Genomic DNA, 21,902 nt, shown 5'->3' with positions numbered 1-21,902 from the left:
ACACACACACACACACACACACACAGAGAGAGAGAGAGAGAGAGAGAGAGAGAGAGAGAGAGAGAGAGAGAGAGAGAGAGAAATATCCAGGCAGTAGAGATGAGTCTTTTAAGAAATTCACCACCATTAACATAAGATTTTCTTGCTGTCCTTTTACAAAAAGGCTTCTTGAGTTCTCATGGAAATCTTAACTTGTGAAATACTGTAGTGTTTTATTCTTAGTTTTCAGTTTAGCTCAGGGGTCTCCAAACTACATCCAGCCCACCTTGCCTTTTATCCGACCTGGCAGGCGTGCCAGTGGAGGCGGGTGTGCGGGAGTGCGGGCGGGTGGGACTGAGTGCACACTCCAAATTGTCAAGCATCTCCTGATGAAAAATTTGGAGACCCCTGGCTTAGCTGGTTATAAACATCAACATTACATACGTTACCCTTTTCTTCCATCCAGTGATGTTGGTTTTCCATAAGAATTAGGAAAAAGAGAGAGAGAGAGAGACAGTGAGAGAATCTGACAGGACTTACTTTTGAAAAAGCAAGCAAAGACAAAGAGATGTTAAATGGAAATAATTTGTTGTTTACAAACATCTGGAGTGTTGCAGAGTCAAATATTTCTTTCCAAGCCATAAATGTAAAAATGAACAAAAATGCTTTGATGAAAGGAGGCTCAACTTGGAAAGCTAATGTTCTTTTCATGTGGTCATTGATCAGAAGAGCTTTGTTTTGCACTAAATCTGTCACTGGAAACGACAACTATGTTTTTAAAAAATATATACCATTGGAGATCATATTTAGCCAATGATAAGCTTGCCCTTTGTGGATGTTTCCCTCCTGGTGTCAGAAATAAATTCAAGAAGGGTTGTGTAAATTCCCATGTAGCTGCATTCTGTTCTTGAAGGTAAAATAATACTGAATATTTTGGGCTGACAAGATTGGCTGAAATTGAAAACCAGTCCTTGTAGCCCAGCATGGGCAAAGTTCAAGTTTTTAGATGTTGTCAGAGAGCAGCTCCCATTGGATCTAGCCAGTGTAATGTATGGTTAGGAAACCCAAATTAACTAAAGCCTGAAATGGCAGTTTTAATCAGGATGCCCCAGATCCATTTTACAGCAGCCCATTCTGGATGTCTGGATTGGTCTCCCTGAACTTGGAGGGAAAGCATACCAGCTCCACACAGGAATCCTGTGCAGGGCCTGAGATTCTACTGGTACTGAATATGGCCTGGCATTGTTACAAATGGAGATTTCTAGCTGTTGTATTGTCTTAAGCAATGTTCTAACACTGCACAACCTTGTGTTTATTCTACATCTTAAGCTCTTTGCAGTATGAGCTCCAACGGGAAATGCCTCTGAAGATGTACAAATATCCACCAGAACTGAAAGATCTGGTTAAGTGCCTTAATGAAAGACAAACGCTCCATGATGATACCCGTGCCAAAGTTGACAAGCTTCAGTAAGTTTGCATCCCATTTTTATGAACTGAGGAAGACAACATATACTGTGTTCTAGATACAAGCCACTTCCCAAGTTTACAGAGCAACGTTTATTAATTGGAAGCCCATACACCATGGCCATGGGCTCTCTGTATAGTGTATGTACTTTTCTTGGCTGTACTGTTCATGTCTATAGCATTTCTTTCTGATATCACATAAAACACACACAAGCATATGTGTACTGCACATGTTCCTTTGGCAGATGTTAAGGAATGCCCCTCTTGGTGGTCCATGACCTTCAAATCGTTTTTTCTTTTTTCTTTTCTTTTTCTTCTTTATTTGCATGTGGTAGAGCTGGAAGAAAAAGACTAAAAACTGGGTTTTATCCTTTGGTTCTTATTTAGTAACACCATTGTTTATGTTTAACTGGATTTTAAAGTTGTCTACATTGGTTTGCCATTGACCTTAATACCAGTATGTTGTTGTTCTTTCTCTCTCTCTCTCTCTTTTCTCCTCCTCAGTTGTTGTTTCGAGTGGAGTGTTAAGAAAGGTCAAAAAACTGTCCCCAAAAGTGGCAAATATGCATACAGTAGATACATGAGATGTGGTAGAAATGACAAGGGGAGACTATGGCTTTATCTCTCCCATTTGTTGGACTAGAGGAAGCTGCTTACACTAAGTCAGGCCTCTGGTCCATATAGCCCAGCACTGGCAATACTGACTGGCAGCCGCTTCCCAGGTTTTGAAGCTGGAGTGTTTCCCAGCACTACTTGGGGTCCTACCAGTTGTGCCTGAAACCTTTTGCTTTCAAGACGTGGACTCTACCACTGGTATCTAGCAACTCCTCCCATTTCTGATGAAATGTGTAGATTTAGACTGCCTCCACAGAGCCAGGGAGACTAAATTTGATGTGATCCTATCTTGCACTTCCATAGGAGTGATCTGAAAGCTCCCTTGCAATTTGATAACTATCGTGCCAAGTTTTGCCTGCTCCTTTTCCTGGAGGAGATCCAAATGGAGGTAGACATCCACCGATATGATATGCATGATGTTTGTATGGTTCCCAATGGGAATCTCCTCGTTCTAAAGGTGAGCAAGAAACAACCTAGAACTTGTATTGTAATTGTGAGATTTGTGCATACCTGTTTTGGACTGCAGCGTCTAGAATCCCCTAGGCAGCAAGACCAGTTGTACTCCGGATGTACACACTGTTATCTATATACAATTAGGGACTCTGCATTCTCAGTCTCAGCCAAGCTCTCCACGCTGTTGTTCCAGATACAGTAATTATTAAGGACACACTGATAGAATGGGATAGCTGCGTTTCAAATCAGGTCTGTCCTTTGCTACAGGTGCCTGGTGTGGCAGAAAACCGCCCATCAGTACTGAAGGGTGACCACCTTTTTGCAACCTTGGCTGAAGAGCAAACACATCATCCAGTTGTTCAGTATAAGGGCTATGTTCATGCTGTGGAGTTGGACAAAGTCAAGCTGGGCTTCTGTGAAAGGTGAGTCTTCTGGTTTGTGATTTAGATAATACTTCCTAAAAATACTTTTTAGATTGCCAGTGCCATTGTATTTTGTGTATGTGTGTGTGTGGCGAGGTGGAGATTCATTAGTATGATAGGTTATTGTCATTTCTGCCTTGGCTTCAAGAAATATCCTTATTTTAGGAGCTGACGGTCCAAGGTTATAAGGATGTTGCTTGCATGGACGCACCATTCAATGGTCAAAGTTAGTGCACTTGGTGCCAGACAAGCACACGTGAAAGAAGACAAAGAAGGAGGACAGGTCCCAGAGAAGTACAGTATAGGCTGAACTGGAAAGTGGGTTGGAAAGGCGCAATAGATGAAGGAGTAGAAGCAGTTTACTCAGGCACTTTCTTGGCGTAAGGCCTCTCCTTCAGTTTCAAGTAGAAACAATACTCCATGGATAGGAGAAAAAAAGACACTAAGAGGGAACCCCAGAAGCTCATACAGCTTACAAAAAAACAAAACACAAACCCAGAGAAAAGAGATAAAACATAAAAAGAGAAATGAAAGATATTGGAGAGAATGAAGATACAGCCACCACTGCCATCTTAGTCTTAGTCTTGGAATCCATTTCCAATTCCCAGTGTTTTTTTTTTTAAAGAAAACATCAAGTTGGAGAATGGCTGAAGGAGACTGGAGATTGTCTTGAACAATAAGGGGAAAATGGGAAAATTTAAAAATGGAAATAGGAGCAGTGTGAAAATATGCTCAATTAGTAGATTAGAGTGACTATTAGACCTGGCCTAAGTTTAAGAGATGGGACTATAGTAGCTCCCAGAAAGATAGATCAGGGAGGTTGTATGGGACCCAGTGCAGGAAAGAGTAAGCTAGTTGAAAGTAGAAAGGGTAATGCACATTTAGTAGCCTTTATGAGGAGGCTTTCAAAGTGCTTCCTTACACGTGTGTCCTTTTCTCAGATTGCAGTCTAAATTTATCAAAAACATGAAGTTCAATGTGACTTTCACCTTCAATCGCCTGCCATTACGTGTCCAGCATCGTGCTGCAGAGCTGGCCCAAGAGAGGCAGCTGCACCAACTGCTTTTCCCATCTATGTCTTATGGGACATCCCTACTCTCGACTGGTCATGGCCTCAGGTGCGTGAGTGGGGTAGCACTGGGGGTAACTGCATAGTAGGATGAGGCTAAATATGGGCAAAATTCCCTTCCTGCCCGTGAGATGCTCTGACTAAGGTGTTGGAGCTGAGGTTCACATGGATGTATGGGATGAGGGAGCACTGACTGTGCTCAATGTCCACTACGTTGCTACCTCTTTGCTTTCTCCCTCTTTCCCCACACTCCAGCTTCTGTAACCGCAGCCTTGAGAAAAATGAGGAACAGAAGAGGGCTATCTACCAAGTGGTGTCGGGAGCTTCTAGACCAGCTCCTTACATTATATTTGGACCTCCAGGGACTGGCAAAACAGTCACCATGGTGGAGGCCATCAAGCAGGTGAGGAAAGTGTTTGATCAGTTAGCACAAAGGCACTGCATTTTGGGGGGCATTGAAGTTGTCTTGGAGTCTTAGGCAGGACTTGGAAAAATTACTGTGGTGGACCACAACTTCCCAGATCCCCAACCAGAGTAGCCACTCTACTTTTGCTGCAACTGTTCTTGTAAACCTGGAAGTGTGCGCTTTTGTTGGCTGATTATCACAATTTATATCTGCACAGGTATTGCTCCACATTGAGGGGTCCCACGTGCTTGTCTGTGCTCCCTCCAATAGTGCTTGTGACCTGCTCTGCCAGCTTTTGAAGGAACACTTGGAAAAGAGGACCATTTACCGAATGAATGCAAGCAGTAGGGATTATAATGCAATTCCTGAAGATGTTAAGGTGTGTCCTAGTGTCTTCTTTCCAACCTAAGCTTACTCTCATGGCTTAAACGATGTTTAATGCGTTCCAATGGTTTTTTAAAAATCCGTATAGTGATGTTTCCCCATAGCGAAGGTTAATCCAGAACGGATTAACCTCGCTATGCGGGGCACCACTGTATATTATACATCCCATAGAACTTGCACTCTGAATAACTTTATTTAGAAGTATAAAAAGAACCAGTGCTTAATTTTCTGTGTGAGACTCTTTACACATATTCTCTGTGTGTTTAATGTCCCTTCTGCTTTCAAAACAATGAAGTTTTGTGGTTTTGTTATGACAATTCACTCTGTGTTCTGTTTTGTTATGAACTGGGGCAAGGCAACTGACATTATTAGTTTTTTTTTGCTCTAATTATGCATACATACATTCACACTAGCTGAAATGCTGTTGCACAGTCACACAACTGATGTAACTTTTAAATCTAATTACCATTAGCTAACCTCCATAGACAATATGTGTTGCACAGAGTCATATGACTCAGTATGCAACAGATAATTTATGTGGAGTTCTCTTAATTTGCAGCAATTTACTCCTAAAGTTATTCTGTTTGTCTAACTACACAATAGGATTTCAGTTACAATATGTTTAATCATTTCTTACTTCTTCTGTGAGCAAAACAATTAATGGGACACCATTAAAATACTACCAAGAAAAGATCAAATTCCTATCCTCATTCATAATAAATCTATAAAGTTTTTGAAATGGTTGTATTTATTGTTTTTAACTCCCATTGTTGGAAACATCAGAGAATAATATTAGTCAGTAACTAATTGAGTAGTCTGTTAGCACCTTATCTGATAACACAGATTGTCATGTCCTGTATTAAGATAATTGGAGCAAGGAAGTTACTAGACAAAGTAGCTCCCAATCCAGACCTGTATCTGATCTCCACCTTTTGTTTTAGCCTTTCTGCAACTGGGATGCAACACGGAACTGCCCGGTTTATCCCAGCAAAGAGACACTGCAGAACTATCGTGTCATCATTACTACACTTGTGCCGGCGGGAAGGTACGAAATGTTGAGCACTGTGGAAGAATAACAAATAAGGAAAGGTTAGAAATAGGTGAAAGTTTTTCTGTGTGTATAGGGGGGATGCCATAGTCTTAGAAGAAAGTACTTTTTAATAAATAGGTTGAAATGGAAAGTGTTTGTTTCTGTTATTGCCACAAAATTGTGTACAATCACCTCCCTCCTATTTTTGTTCTCATTACTGTAGGAGGATATATTTTTTTAAAATGAAGAGGATGTTTCCACATTCCTTTTCACTGGATGATCATAGGCCATTCACTATCTCTTAGCTTAACCCACAAGGTATACCATGTAACCTGGAGTTTGAGTATTCAGAAACTTGTCCTGACAGAGACTCACAAGAGAGTGTGAGAGGAAAGGAATTAAAAATAGAAACGTGGGAAAAGTGGGAATGTTGAACAGCAGTAGCAATAAATTGTTCCTAGTAAATACTGGATTTCCTCTTAATGAGGAAAGGGTAGAAATAGTAAAATCACTTTACAGGATCATTTTGAGAGTGAAGATGGAGTAGAGGAGGGAACAAACTTTGCCCTGAACACCCTGGTAGAAGGATGGTATAAAAACACAAATGACCCTGGTGGCAGGGAAGGAGTGTAACTTGCAGTAGCAGATTGCCCCTAATTAATGAGTCTCTGTTTGGAATCCTGGTTGCACACCAAGGTACCCAATTAATGTACAATGAGGACTCCAAGTGGGGACTTTTAAATTAGCAGCAATTTGCCACTGTAAGTTGCATCATTTCTCTTTTGCCAGTATGACTAAATAACATGATTTGAGGCACTGAACAAATGAGAAGCAAGAGGGGAATGGCAGAGAGGTGAGAGGAAACAGGTGGTATGTTTTGTTCTACTGACTACCTTGATCCTATTTGTTACATTGAAAGGGAAGCTGGTTTTTTCTATTTAGTATTTTGAAGGCAGACATTTGGAATGATTGTGCTATAGCTGGGAAGTTGAATGCCCTTTCACAACCCTCACTTTCATGTCTGTTTTGGCTAGACTAGTCTCAGCTAATTTCCCACCAGGACATTTTTCTCATGTCTTCATTGATGAGAGTGGCTATGCTATTGAAACGGAGACTCTGATTGCTGTTGCAGGTGAGTAATGGCATGTACAGGCATATCTTGAAAAGAAATATTCCTGGGCAGAAACTTTAGAACATGATGTTGTTGTTTTTGATGGAACAGAATGCAAGCCCACTTAGTTTGCCTGATGGGCAGACATGGTGCATTGTGAGTACTGCCATCTTATGTACATACTTATATCACTGTGAGTGTTTATGTTTTGTGTTTCCTAAAGTCTCAGGGTTTGCCTTGGAGGGACCAGAAGTCCTTGGAAGGAAATCTTGCCCTGAGAAATGTCCTTCAGTATTTTAAAACATCATTTATTTTGTCTAGTTTTCTTATCTCGCTTGTTCTCATCACAAAATGCCGAGCTGCCTTTGTGTCAAAACACATTCCAAATAGTATCAATTCTCGGGCCTGACCGTAATTGTTAAAGCGTTGAGCAAAGGGGGACGGGATTGCACAGCTCATATCTCTGCCTGCGGATCTGACTGAGTAACTGCTGAGGCATGTTGAGCCCTATCATTTCCCCCTCTAGGTATCCTAACCACTGTGGACCCAAAGACTAATCCTAAAGGTGGGCAGCTGGTTTTGGCAGGGGACCCTCAGCAACTGGGACCAATCTTGCGTTCTCCTTTGGGTACTGAACATGGATTGGGTGAGTGAGGAACAGGCAGTAGTGAAGAATTCCTTGGCATAGCTCTTGTATTTACATCTGGTGCAGGCAGATTATTTACTTTACCCTGATGGGAAAAGGGTAAAGTTATTGAATTCCACAGGTGGAAACAGTAGAATATCTGTATTTTTAATGCAGTCTGTGGGAATTTTCCCTGGAACCCCATTTCAGTCTAGCTTTTTAGGCTCAGCTGATGGTGGGCTGGTGGTGCAGTTGGTGTGGAAGACACATTCAACAGGGCAAATTGTTTCTACAAAGCTGGGCCTGGGTCAGCATTATTTTCAACTGGCCCTCCCTCTCAAATGTGGCATGCTCCATTTGGGTGGCACAACAACCTGCATCATTCCCAGCTAGCATGATCAATTACCAGTCTGCCTGGGGATATGAGAGTTGCAGTCCAGCTCTTTTGCAAGACACAATTTTTAAGCACAGCAACAAAACTCTGAAATTAAGAAATATTGCTGGTTTGGTTCAGTCCGCTCTCTTTATGTGAGCACAATGCATGCAAATGGTTTTTTTACTTAGTCACATTTACGTTGTTCATGTTGTTAATGGTAGATGTGCTGTAGCATCTGCATATGAATGAATGAACAAATAAACAAATATGCAAGCCACTAATCTAGAAGGTTTATAATGATACAGTGGTGCCTCGCATAACGTTTTTAATTGGTTCCAAAAAAAAAACCTTATGCGAAAAAAACTTTATGCGAAACACCATTTCCCATAGGAATGCATTGGAAACCGGTTAATCCGTTCCAATAGGCACGGATTGGCGTCCTTAAGCGAAAAAACCCATAGGAAACATTGTTAAACAATACAGTGTTTCCTCCATTGGAATGTATTGAAGCCGACTCAATACATTTCAATGGCTTTGCAAAGTCAATTTTTGCAAATTTAAGTGTGTCATAAAAGGGTCAAAAATGGTTTTAAATGCTTGGATTAGCTTCTGCACCCTCTAAAACGGATGCAAAAGTTAATTTGGCTTTGATCTGACTTTTCGTTAATTTATGCTGAATTTTTTCCCCCCAACTTTTGACAGCTGTCAAAATCTGACAGCTCCATTGTTTCCTATGGGGGAGAAAAAAATTCACAAAAAATTAACGAAAAGTCAGATCAACGCCAAATTAAGTATGTACACATTTTAGAAGGTGCACTAACAATTCCAAGCATTTAAAACCGTTTTTCAACATGTTAAGACACTTTTGTAATTGAAAAAATGAACATCTTTAAGTGAAGCAGGGGACCTAAAACCAAAAACGTTAAGCGAAGCATGGTCCCAAAATCGCTATGTGAAAATCGCCCATAGGGAAAAATGTTATACGAAGCACAATCTGACTCTGAAAAAATAAACGTTAAGCGAAAAAAACGTTAAACGAAGCAAACGTTATGCGAGGCACCACTGTATAAGCAAATGTCATCTGCCACACACACACCCAAACTGCCAAACAATCTCACAAAAACTATGATGAAAACAGCTGTAGAAATAATTATACACAAATAAAAAAAGAAATAAAACATTAACACTTGTGTTTATGCTTCTCTGAGAGACGGTTGGGAAAAGACCAGATAAGAAGGCACACATTGATTTGCAAACTTTTCTTCTCTAGGGCTTTCCCTGTTAGAGCGGCTGATGCGACAGAACCCACTGTATCAAAAGAAGGACGAACATTACAACCCACAGTGTATCACCAAGCTGCTGCGGAACTATAGGTAATCTGCTGTGCCTCAGAATTCCAGCAGATGGAGTGAGAGCAGTGCAATGTCCAGATTGAAACTGTGTTGTACAAGACAGGAAGGGGCAAATTCATGTTCCTGGGTTCTCTTCTTCTAGTTTAAAATGAAAACTGTAGCCTATGGCCAGCTTTTTAACAGCTGGTGGCAGAAACCCATCTTGGAAATTCCCCAACTTTTTAGTTCCAGTGACATCGAAAGGCTGACCCTGTGCCATTCATTGTTGCTGTCTCAGGCATCTGAAAACAAGCTCCTCTGTTTGCTGTGGAGGATGATGGCAAAACAGTTAAGTTGGACATACAGTACAGGAAGAAAGAACAGTGTTTAGTATGCAACAGTCTACATGTTGTTTGCCTTAATCTTCTTCATTACATCCTTGTGAAGTACGCCATTAATCCCGCAGCTTTCGTGATGGGGACCAAGTCTGAAAAAAGTTTTTAACCAATGCTGTCCAGTGTGTCTGTAGCAGCAGCAGCAGTTAGCCAATACACTTGCCATCATAATCAAAACATTAGTTCTAACAGACATCCAGGATAAATGACCTTTCTTACATTTCTGTCTTGTTCTTTTGAACTGCACTATTGAGCAGTTAAAGTTTCCTGCAAGAGCAGGTTGCGTCTTCTGTGCCTTCTAAAAAATTCCTTGGTCACTCCTGTATGATTCACAGCATGAACGAGCAGATCCACTTTCCCTTTCACTCTCCATGGTCTGCTTAGTAGGCTCCATTCTACCCCGTGGCTCTCCACCCTTTGTGACAGACCTGTCCCACTTTCCACATCTGAAAGAAAAAGTGGAGGGAAAATACCAAATTTGGTCACAGCTTTTTCTCTTCTTTTTTTGTCCTGTCTTAGGAAGCTGATTTAAAGGATTTTTAAAAAAAACTGAGAAGAAGCTGCTGTAGGGAAAGAGGAATTTCTTTAAGTACAGAGGGAAAACGTATCCCTTTTGACCCTCATTTTGAAAATAAATGCTTGCTGGACTATGCTGTGGTAGAACTGATGCTTTTGGGTTCTGTGTGTGAGTGTGTGTGTGTGTGTGAGAGAGAGAGAGAGACAGAGACAGACAGACAGAGACGGTACCTACCTAAAGCTAGGACATTAAATGTGTAGAGCTATAGATGGTGGTTTGCAAACCTCAGAAGTGGGTTCTTTAGGCAGATGGTGTGTGTTCTCTATCCATAGAGAAAAGTGGGCCCAGTGTCTAGTTTTCACTCTTGCTCATTTGGATTAGTGCCTTCTGTTCTGCTACATTTTGTGGGAAAAGCAAGCTGCTTAATGGAAAGGGGAGGGGTCTCAGATGCACTTTTCTGTATTCTTCCAGATCAGCAGTAATTTCAAGGCTGCTCATAATTTGGGGGAGCCTGTTCTTTGGCAGAGATGGGAAGCATAATGCTTCTCATCTATTGGACAAAGGAAAGGGAGAGATTGCCTTCACTTTCCATTTTGTCTCAGGTGGTTCCTGTTGATTTCATTTCCATCTTTCACTCCAGATCCCATGCTGCCATTCTTAAGTACCCCAATGAGACATTCTATGATGGAGAGCTGCAGGAACATGCTGATCGCCTCATCACTGAGTCCTACTGCAGCTGGAAAGAACTGGTTCAACAGGTGAGAAGGGGTAGCAGGAACTGCGTGAGTCTTCTGAATCCTGTATCATGACACATGTGTCTGAGATGGACTCTTCTTGCAGGGCTTTCCCATCATCTTCCATGGAGTCTGTGGAGAAGACCAGCGAGAGGAAAACAGCCCTTCATTTTTCAACACTGCTGAGATAAATGTGCTGATTGAGTACTTGAAGAAACTGCTGCTGGAAGATCAGGGCAAGAAAGGCCAGTCTCAAATTTCCCCTAAAGAAATTGGCATCATTTCTCCATACAGAAAGCAGGTAAGTACTTCCCCCGGTTTCAGGTAATGAATGAATGAATGAATGAATGAATGAATGAATGAATAAAATAAATAATATTTTCTTTCCGAAGCTCTGCTAAAATCTGGGCATAGTTTCACATGACCAAAATGTTTTTTATCTAATGTATCCAGAGCTTTCCTCTGTTGTATACAAGCATGTCTGCCTGTAAGCAAGCGGAAGATGTCACTGAAAACATGAGCTGTCTATGAACAAGGCATCTGGGATTGCCAGGCTACATTTTTCAATAACTGCCATAATAGTTGTTATCTACTTGCATTTTTTTATTATAGATGTCCCAGGTCATACCTTACATTCTTCAAGGAGAAGGTGTCAGTAGTGTCAACTAATGCCTGAACTGTGCACATGACCTTCAGTTCCATTCTGTTATATGCTTCTGAGTCAACCTGCTGCAGTTAGGAAAGGCATGGGCCAGTCTGGTCTGTGAAGGAGTTGAGAAAAAAAAAAAAAAGGATTTCTTCCACTTCTAGCATACAGCTCAGATACCCAGATGAGTTTGAAAATTTTGATGTCAGGTTACTTACAGTGGGGTCTTGACTTAAGAACGGCTTGAGTTAAGAACATTTTGACTTAAGAACCACTCTCATAGGAAAATATTGACTTAAGTACTTAGATTTGAGTTAAGAACTGGAAAAAAAAACCACGTGGGAGGCAGGGAAAGTGCAAAATGTGAATTTTCAGTTAACTGTTGGCCAGTGAAAAGGGTGCCTGTCTGCTTCCTCACTCCTCCCAGCGTTTAGAGAGTGGATTGGGAGACAGTCTTCAGACTGCCTGGTACTGAACTGCCTGGACTGTATTTTCCCTGCCTTCCTTGAACCTTTCTTGACCTAAGAAAAAAAGAAACAAAATATCCCCCTCTAGTGGTCGAAGGCGGAATAGCAGCTTCCCATTAGTTTCTATGGACGGAAAAGAGCAGATACGGATCAAATGGTTTTCAATACATTTCTATGGGAAATGCAGATTTGACTTGAGAACTTTTTGACTTGAGAACCGCCTTCCAATACGGATTAAGTTCTCAAGTCAAGACCCCACTGTATGTCTGTGTTTTGCATGTCTTTCTCTCTGACCATCTCGTACTTTTCCTTAAGTGTGTATGTAACACCTTAAAACCATAGTTTTGAATGAAAATAATTTATCAGCCTGCTAAGGACATCTCATGTCAGTTCCCTAAGTCAGTCTTTCCTAACCCAGTGCTTTCCAGATACTATGGATCACTGGTCTTGGCCATGCTGACTGTGAAAAAGGGAATTGCAGTTCAGATGCTAAGGATTGCAACCCTTGTCATGCTGTTTGAGAAGTTAGAAACTAGATTAAAACATTTGTAGGAGAACATACTAGGACAGCTACCAGAGATTATCTTTTCAAAGAATAAAAGAGAAGGCTATGCAACATATAAAAGACTAGCTAACAACACCCATCACAGTGACAGATCATCTCCCCCTTTATCATGACAATACACCCATAACAAAAAACACCCTGATCACCATCATCATCCAATCTCCTGGAAAGGACAAAAAGCGGATCCCACAGCTACAAATACTCAACTGTCCCTCACACTACACCAGAACACAGACAGAGGTCTAACTTCTGTCCTCTGAAGATGCTAGTCACAGAGGCAAAACGTTAGGAAGAAAAACCTCCAGAACACAGCCAAACAGCCTGAAAAACCTACAACCACCATCGGATCCCAGCCATGAAAGCCTCTGAGAATACATATGCAGCATATACTCTTATCTCCTTTTGTCCCAGGGCACATTTTCATAATTTTTCATATAAGCCTCATACATATGCAGCATATGCTCTTATCTCCTTTTGTCCCAAGGCACATGTTCATAATCTTTCATATAAACCTCATATTTAGAAGTGACATTCTATGTTGGCCTTTCTGTCTGTGTGTCTTCCCTTGGCTTCCCATCTCCTCTCTTTCTCACCTTCCCTGTTCCCTGCTTTGCTTTTGTTATTTCCTGTTCTCTTCCCTTTCCTCCTTTCTAGCTGAGCTAGTAATGGAAAGGGAGCCCCTTTCTCTGGGCTAAACACCTCAGTCACCTCCTGCATAGTCAGCTCATCTGGACCTTCTGCAACTTTTTTTGTAGTTTTCAGCTGTTTCATGAGTAATACTCTGGGGATGATGAATTGAAGCTTTCCTTCTCTGATTCCCCACTCCCATGTGACAGGAAACTGCTGAGAAGCAGAGGAAAAGAGCAGCATGAGGCACAGAAAATCAGTGTGTTTTGGGGGGAGAGACAGGATGAAGAGTCTGGACGGTTGAGTTCTCCACCCATGTCTTATGTCAAAGATCTTGTTGCATTATAACTCCTTTTGTTGGGAAGGAGACTTAGGAGTACTGTTTCCTTCAAATTTTAGCTAATTTACTCTCAGCCTGTAATATTTATAGTGCTGAGTTACAAAGCCAATTTGGATGGATGGATGGATGGATAAATGGATGGATGGATAAATGAACGGATGGATAAATGGATGGATGGATAAACTGAAACTCATTCTAACAGCCTTAATGCAGAAATGGGGGTAGCAAGGAAATAATGCAAACAATAGCAAGGAACTAATGTTCTGAAAAGGTGCTGAAAATGTGACTTTTATAACAGAGTAAATAAATATATAAATGGGTATAATATAATGGTAAGCCCAGAGTATTTTAGTTAAAAAAAAAAAACAAAAACAAGTTCACTCTTCCACAATTTAATTTTCCTACTAAGGAATGCTCCAGTTTTCAAGTAGGAAACTCTATTCTTGGTTGATGTTACTGAAAAAGCTTTTTGTCTCAATGTTTCTGTGCATTTGTGAGTACTGTCCAAATGGCAGTTCCATACCCACTGTATAGTCTTGTCTGCCCATTCCCTAACCATCAAGACACATAGTAAAGAGAACAGTCCTGAGAAAGGAAGTCAAATTCTCTGATCATAGTTCTGCTGCATATAGACTTCTAAAGATGACAATGATGTTCAAGGGACATATTAAAAACAAACAAACAAAAAAACTGAAAAAGCTCTTCCATGTTTTCTAATGAATTTTTTTAGTGGGGGGAAGTTAATTGGGAGTGAGGGAGGCATTCTAGTGAATCCAAAAGATAAAATTGCACCCACAAAGCCCCAAGGAGGTACAACTGGCTGTTTGAAAACTTTTTCTGTTTAATTTTTTTTTAATTTGGGGGCAGAGGTGGCTTATGATGTGGGTGGCTGCAAAGACCAGCATGCAGCCCTTCAGGTGAACTTGTCCATCCTGACCTAAGGTGACTAGCCAGAAGATGCTTGCCAGTAATTTGAGCCCAGTAACAAGATTGGAAAGGCATCAACAATTGGTTTCAATTTTCTTATCTCTCACAGGTGCAGAAGATAAGATTTGCCATTAATAAGGTATCTGGATTAAAGAATCTAAACAATATCAAGGACCTCAAGGTGAGACTTGAGTTTGTGCCAGCTGTTCTGTGGAAGATACAGTTGTGATAGTCCATTCCTAATGTGATAAATCTTCAAAGGGCTTTAAATCCTCCTAAAAGAGCAATATTGACAAACCAAATGCTTTAGTCAAGTACACGAATGAGGCTTTACGTGACCGGGTATGGGACTTCCTTATCATAGTACTATACTGCAGTAAAACAAAGGTACTGCATGAATTAGAATTTCTATGTCTGAACCAGCTATAACAACCCTGATGAGAGCTACCTTGTTGTCTTATTTATTTACTAAGAAGAAGGCAGCACCCTCTGTTAATTTTCTTGACCTATAGAGCCTAAAAATGTGACTTTTTAAAAATTAAAATTCCCTGAAAATCACAGCTGTGGCCATGGCTGTGTTGCTGGCTGTAAGACTCTAAGAACTGTCCTCAGAAAAAGATAATTTTTCCAATATTTCTGCCTCTTTGGAGTTTGGAGCTTGAGTATTTCCTATCCCCTTATTAACCTAGCTATTCCCTTCTTCTTTTTTCTCCAGGTGGGTTCTGTTGAGGAGTTCCAGGGTCAAGAGCGGCGTGTGGTGCTCATTTCCACAGTGCGCAGTAGCAATCGTTATTCTGCTTTTCATGATGAATTTCACCTTGGCTTTCTCAAGAACCCCAAGGTACAAATCTGTGCATATCCTCCTGTAAATCATTAACACATTTTGATCTAGTCTCCTTCCTTTCGGGATCCAGGAGATAACCATAGAATGCTTGGATCTTCTGTTTCCTCTTCCTTTCCAGGGGCTATAGTAGAGGCTGTGTCCCTCTCTGTGGCTTGGATTCATCATAGTTTGTATTCAGATAGCATCTTCCCATGTTCCCAGTTCATCAGAACTCTGGGAGTAGAGGAAATGCCCCAAGAGAAAACAGCTAGGCTTCACTTGATTGTGCCGACCAGAGGATGGAAAAATTACTTTTTAATACTGTCGGTTGTAGAATCCACAAGACCATCGGCTATGGTGGCCGTGGGGTTTCTAGTAAATGTAGTAAAAAAGGGGAACTTTTCCAAGCCCTGATGCTGACCATCAGTGAGCCCTGAGGCACAGTGGTTCAGGCAAGCTTCTGCTCACATCCTGAGTTTGATCCCAATGGGTTCAGGTAGCCAGCTTGAGGTTGACTCAACTTTCCATTCTTCTGAGCTTGGAAAATTGAGTACCCAGCCCACTAGGGGGTGTGTGTGTCAAGTTGTTCCTTGCATACTTATATTGCAAACCACCCAGAGAGTGCTGTAGCACTATGGGGTGTTATATAAGTGGAAACAATAATAGTAGTAACCACTCAAAATTGGCACAGCAGATCCTGCCGAGACTCCCATTTTTGATTGGCAGCTTAGAGTATACAGAATAGAGTGGAGCATGAGATCTCCTTCCACTCCCAAACAGAACACCCTTGGAAGTCGCATAATTATGATGGGAATTCAACTTGCTGAAGAAAGACATTTTCAGAAATGTTTCTCAATCATTCCACTGGGTGAGACAATGATTTGCTTTTGTCTTGCTGAAGAAAGCGGTTGTCCCCTTGCTCTTCTCTACCACATAGATACGTACTTTCTGCTTTTCTTACACTGTCAGTGACTCCCAGGAAGATTAGCATAGACATTGGATTGCAAATGTCCAAATGTGCCTTAGACATTTCACCCAGTTCTCTTTAATACCATGCGGATAATGGGCCCTTCAAATGCCAGTCCTGTGGTTTAGTCTCTTCTTTCAGCTTTCCATCACATGGTATTCTCATGCTAGACAGAGGCTGCTTGTAAAGAAGAAACACAAATCTTCAGTTACTGCTTAGAATTTTGTCTTCAATTTTGGGAAGACAAAATAGAAACACAGCTTTGCGATGCATGAGCAAACTTCAGAAATAGGGTTGGTTAAAACAATTTTATTGGACTTTGAGTTCTCTGAGACTGTTCACAAAGCTGGGCATGGAAATATGGTGGATGAGTTCTCTGGATAAACAGAAGTCCAAAATTCATTGAAACTGCAAGTATCTGTAGTTAAAGTCCTAAGATGGCGTCTGTGAGCTTGAAGAAACAGCCAGTACCAGCTTTCACCTTAGGGGACATACAATTTTAATTGGCTCTGCCTATCCAGCTATAGATAATGGTTCCCAACCTTGGCCCTGGATGTTCTTAGATTAAAACACTCAAAAGCCTTCAGCAATAGCTAGCCAGGATGTCTGGGAGTTGTAGTCCAAGAACATCTGGGGACTCAAGGTTGGGAATCACTGGTCTGGATAAAGAGGTGCTAGTCACTCAGTGAGCTCTTCCTTACCTTCCGTTGACACATATAGGCCCTCTGCCAACTGACAGAAGAAGCATCAAGAAACATGGTGTTCCTCATATCCAAAAACAAATAAAGGTGATTATACTTAAGTGGAGCACTAGGCAAAAACAGTCAATTTAACAAAATGAATACCATTGACTAATAATGTGAAGGATGTGGGATCCTCGGTGCATTGTAATCTTCTTTGGTCATCTCCCAGGGCAGTATTTTCTTCTACATGAATGTTGAACTCTTTCAAAGTGTACAAATAGGTTTAACCTTTCTTTCTTTTTTCACACTCTCCATTTCCAGCGCTTCAACGTGGCCATTACAAGAGCAAAGGCACTCTTGATAATCATAGGGAATCCAAGAACTCTTGCCAAAGATCTCCATTGGGGCGAGTAAGTGATACACTCTTGTGAGTCCCTAAAGCCCATCCTTTCCCCATTATCCCTCAAGACATTTTAACTGGCAGACCACTTTCTTCTCCTGCAGTGATCCTGAGATGCATCTGAGTAAATCGGGGTGTAAACTCTGTGCGTTCTGTAAAGCTCAGAGGGAAGTTGTGGGAGGTATTGTAACAGGCATACTTCCTTCCTTCCTTCCTTCCTTCCTTCCTTCCTTCCTTCCTTCCTTCCTCCCTCCCTCCCTCCCTCCCTCCCTCCTTCCCAGAGTGTTGCACAATTTTAAATTATGGACATATATGAAACATAGGTAAAATTAAAACAAATGAAAGCATTAAGATAATTAGACCATTTTTAAAAAACAGTAATGGGCCACTTCAATAGCATTATTTTAGGCATTTGCTAGATCTTCTTTTGTGCTGCATTAATTGAATCTCTGCACGGTCACAGAAAATCCAAGTACCCATTTTACATGATTATTTGTTTATCTTCCAACTTTGTTTCGAAGTCTATTAATTGACTTCCAGATGGTACAGCTAGATTTAAGTATTAAGGCAAAAACAAAAGAAAAATAAATAATATAGAAGTGGTAACTTATATGCTAACTGCTATATTTTAATGAGAGCTTTTGTCGACAAGTCCACTTCTTTAGACAGAGAAGTGGTAAGAGTTGCCTCCTTTCATGGAAGAATGTCTGGAACTAGCGAGCAGGTCAGATTTGAATTGAAATGATAGTCTTCTGTTTTGTTCTTCAGAAGAAAAAAGACCCATGCTGGATTAGACCAAAAGGTGTATCTAATGCTTCATTATTGTGTTATTTGACTGGTGTCAATTGTTTCAGACTATTCTCTCAGCACCTGATTTAAGATGCAACCTTATTATCCTTGGTTTCTGACTGTGGTGTGTTGTAGCCTAGACCACTGGTTCTTAACTTTTGTTACTCAGGTGTTTTTGAACTGCAACTGCCAGAAACCTCAGCCAGCAGAGCTGATGGTGAAGGCTTCTGGGAGTTGCAGTCCAAAAACATCTGAGTAACAAAGGTTAAGAACCAGTGGTCTAGACCAGGACTGAAAACTAAAATGGAGCAGGAGTCCCAATTCCTCCACCCAGAGTCCTTCGGAGGCCATATAATGTCAGAGGGAATGTGACCATGTCATGTTAGTACTGTAATAAGTTTCTGGCCAAAGCGCCTGGTTACACTTTGCTGCTTGGCATTTCAGCAAGGACCCTTCTCTGCAAGGAGAATTAAAGTGACATTTCCAGGAGCACAAGCTGCAGCAAGAAAGGAAGTCATTGCCCTTCCCAGTCTTTGATCAGAGACAGCCTGTAGGAATTCTCTAGCACTTGCAGGCAAATCCTTGCTGTTTTCTCCAATTCATGATTAAAGAGAAAACTTTGGGGGCTTGGGAACTAGACTTTCTGCAGCTGTACTTGAGGCTTTGTTGTTTGATGTGTAGGAAAGTGTGTGTCTATGTGGTACTGGAGAGATATTGCCCCAAAGTATAAATGTCTGGTTCTCTGAGAACTTGAAGCCCCCATATATTAAATTATTATGATTGGTTCTGTGTAGATTAGTGCTGTCCTTTCTGACTGTCATCAGCTTGCCAAAGTGTCTGTTGGAAGTCTTTTTTCATTTGAGCTATTTGAGATTCTTTAACTTCAGAAACCAGTAATTAAATACTGGGACTTTCCATGTGCAAATCGTGTGTTCTTTCACTGGGTCATCCTCTTACAATGGCCAAAATTCTCTAGAATAAACTCTGCTCGCTTAAGGGTGATGATGGCACTGCCTGTGGAGATTGTCAGTAAGTTCTTATTTCAGGTTTGCCTGGAATCAGTCCCTTCGTAGATGACATTGGTGAGCTTCTGTTTTGATCCTGGGACTTGCCAGAGTTGCCCACAATGAAAGTGATTGTGGGCAAGGAGGGTGTGTGCCTTGGGAACTCCTTAATTACTGGCAACCTCTTCTTGTCAATGATGTCATCACCCCTAAACAGACAGAATTTACTCAGTGGAATTTTGGCCAAAGTATGATGACCAACTGTCATATTACATATAAGTACATTTTAGTTTAGTACAGATACCTTGTTCTTCACTTTTTGTTGTTGTTTAGTCGTTTAGTCATGTCCGACTCTTCTTGACCCCATGGACCAGAGCAGGCCAGGCCCTCCTGTCTTCCACTGCCTCCCGGAGTTTGGTCAAATTCATGTTGGTCGCTTCGATGACACTGTCCAACCATCTCATCCACTTTTACTGTGTTCTAAAGCTCACTCCTAAATTTAAATGGCTTCTGGTTTGGAGAGTGGCCCTAACAATTCTGCTTTTTTGTGTCCCCAGGTTTCTCAAGTACTGCAGGAAAAACAATGCTTACCGAGGGTACCATTACGTAGAAGGTGAAACTGAGGAGGAGGAGGAGGAGGAAGTGTTGGCAGCAGAGTTGTGTTCCCTGAGCTTGAATAGACAGCCAGTTGGTAAGAAATTACAGAGACTGTAAAGCTAAGATTTCACCACGTATCGCATCCTGGATGTTTGAGAAGGAGTTTGTTTTTCATTATTTCTCATGTCTAGTGCCATAGACCATGGACTTGGGGGTAAGAGGGGTCAGTTCCCCAAATTAAGTGGGAAGAAACAGCTTTTTTTCCAGCTTTACAACCTTTATTTGATCATAGCCAAGGGTCAAATACAAGCATAGATAGTAAGATTTTCTTTGCACACATCTGACAGAAGTACTGAAAGTATTTGCCTTGATATGAAAAAGAAACCTTTTATTTAGAAGTTTGATGAAGTCACACCTCTTCCTTATTTGGAACAGATGGGTGCGCACTTTAAAATGTGGGCAATTGTTTAAGATTGGATAAGATCTTGAGTATCTTTTTGAGTATTCCTGAAATCTGCTTTCTTCTTCTTCTTCTTCTTCTTCTTCTTCTTCTTCAGAGAACAACATAGGAGAGAGTCACATCCAGCAACAAGTGGAGCCAGAATGGAGACATGATCACTGAGCGCTTGGTCCTTACCTTGGAGCCACTGCATTCTGTATGCACAAGCCATGTCTGTTTCTGTTGTTTACAAAGTGAAAGAGCTGAGGATATCTCAGTGACACAAATCAGGGTTTTGGTGTCATATGTACTGTTTATCAGAAGTTAAAGCCAGTGCTCAAAATTATGCATAATTGCTGTGCCTTAGAAATTCTGACCCTAATGGTACACTGCAGCTACCAATATTGACAATGCAGTGTGCACTAAATCCCATTTTAAAAAAGAGTCTTTCCTGTATCTCAACTAGAGATGGGGGTATTCGTATACAAATACCCCCACACAGGTGGACATAACGAGGTCCGCTCACCGATCTGCTGTTGCCACAACCTCCACAATCCTTCCAATGGCTCCGGAGATTGTGATCAGCAAGCCACTCTTCTAATCTCAACCCCTTTGTGTGTTTGATGGTGAGTGAGTATGTTTCATGAGGCATTAAGAAATGATGACTGCCATCCCATTTTTATATGTTTGCTGGGATGGTTTTATGTGACTACTGTTCATTATATATGTTTGAAAATGCTACATAACAGTCTCTTCAGTGACTGTGCTGACAGCTGCATCCCAGCACATCTGGCAGTCCCCAGAAAAAAAACAGCTGTATGAAGTTTTATACGTCACCTTGAGTCCATCCCATGTAGTCTGTTAAAATAAATTCATCAATTTCTTGGATGATACTAAGTGCTAGCATTAGTTGGGGAAAGCAGGGAAAACTAAACACACTTTCCACATGGTAGTTGTGAATTGAGTCACAACAAAGCTGGGCAAAATCAGATCGCAATTCCCGGAAACTTTAGCAACCATAGCCAATGATAAGCGATGCTGGGAATTGAAAGCCCTACATCATTGTCCACTCCTGAGTAAGGGTTTCTATGGAAAATAGCGTAACCTCTGTATGACCCAAATATAATCAAAATAAGGAGTATGGGTGAATGAACTTTCCCATAGGAGCATAAATTGGAAAGAGATCATTTTGCAACAATACTCCAAGAGCTGAAGGAGGGTAAGATTTGTTTACCAATGCTCCAGTGTTGGAGGCATTCAAGAGAAAATTCAACAGCCATCTGTCAGATTTGCTTTGATTAGGATTCCTGCATTGAACAGGGAATTGGACTCAGTGGCCTTATAAGCTCCTTCCAGCTCCATTATTCTATGATTCAACTAAAATTGGGAAACACTGCTTTAACTGACTGCATGTTAGGTTCAAAATGTTTAACTTGAAGTGACTTTGGAGAAATCATATTTTCTTATCCCCTGAGTGATTTATTACTTCTATTAATAAGAAGGAACTGAGAATGGAACAAATAGCAACTATTATTCTCTGGGCTGCTAGACATCTGCATGTTAAAGGAGCAGCTGGTACAATGCACGGACTGGCATAACAGCATTTGGCCCTTTGCCTGCCTATAAAATAAACAGAGTAAGAATATTGGTCTCTTGTGCACTTCCTGGCACAGCCATGGCCATAAATGCTGACATCTATTGGCTTCTTAGGAATACC

The 21,902-nt window shown here is 41.1% G+C and overlaps 1 protein-coding gene across 7 annotated transcripts in view; it reads left to right on the top strand.

Moving 5' to 3' along the window:
• MOV10 (Mov10 RNA helicase) overlaps positions 1–21,830 on the top strand; it is a 29,905-nt gene extending 8,075 nt beyond the window's left edge. For all 7 annotated transcript variants that reach the window (XM_020780609.3, XM_078393361.1, XM_078393364.1 and 4 more), the window contains 17 exons: positions 1,309–1,446; positions 2,362–2,515; positions 2,779–2,933; positions 3,875–4,051; positions 4,258–4,405; positions 4,626–4,787; positions 5,734–5,837; positions 6,857–6,954; positions 7,460–7,579; positions 9,205–9,307; positions 10,818–10,935; positions 11,018–11,212; positions 14,593–14,664; positions 15,199–15,324; positions 17,278–17,366; positions 19,707–19,840; positions 20,304–21,830. In XM_020780609.3, coding sequence (XP_020636268.3) covers positions 1,309–1,446; positions 2,362–2,515; positions 2,779–2,933; positions 3,875–4,051; positions 4,258–4,405; positions 4,626–4,787; positions 5,734–5,837; positions 6,857–6,954; positions 7,460–7,579; positions 9,205–9,307; positions 10,818–10,935; positions 11,018–11,212; positions 14,593–14,664; positions 15,199–15,324; positions 17,278–17,366; positions 19,707–19,840; positions 20,304–20,368 — 2,158 coding nt within the window. In that variant the 3' untranslated portion in view covers positions 20,369–21,830. The remainder of the gene's footprint in view (positions 1–1,308; positions 1,447–2,361; positions 2,516–2,778; positions 2,934–3,874; positions 4,052–4,257; positions 4,406–4,625; positions 4,788–5,733; positions 5,838–6,856; positions 6,955–7,459; positions 7,580–9,204; positions 9,308–10,817; positions 10,936–11,017; positions 11,213–14,592; positions 14,665–15,198; positions 15,325–17,277; positions 17,367–19,706; positions 19,841–20,303) is intronic.
• The last annotated feature ends 72 nt before the right edge of the window (positions 21,831–21,902 follow it).

Source organism: Pogona vitticeps, chromosome 4, assembly GCF_051106095.1.
Source record: "Pogona vitticeps strain Pit_001003342236 chromosome 4, PviZW2.1, whole genome shotgun sequence".
In the NCBI taxonomy this organism is placed as follows: Eukaryota; Metazoa; Chordata; class Lepidosauria; order Squamata; family Agamidae; genus Pogona; species Pogona vitticeps.
This window is presented reverse-complemented; position numbering and strand designations above follow the sequence as displayed.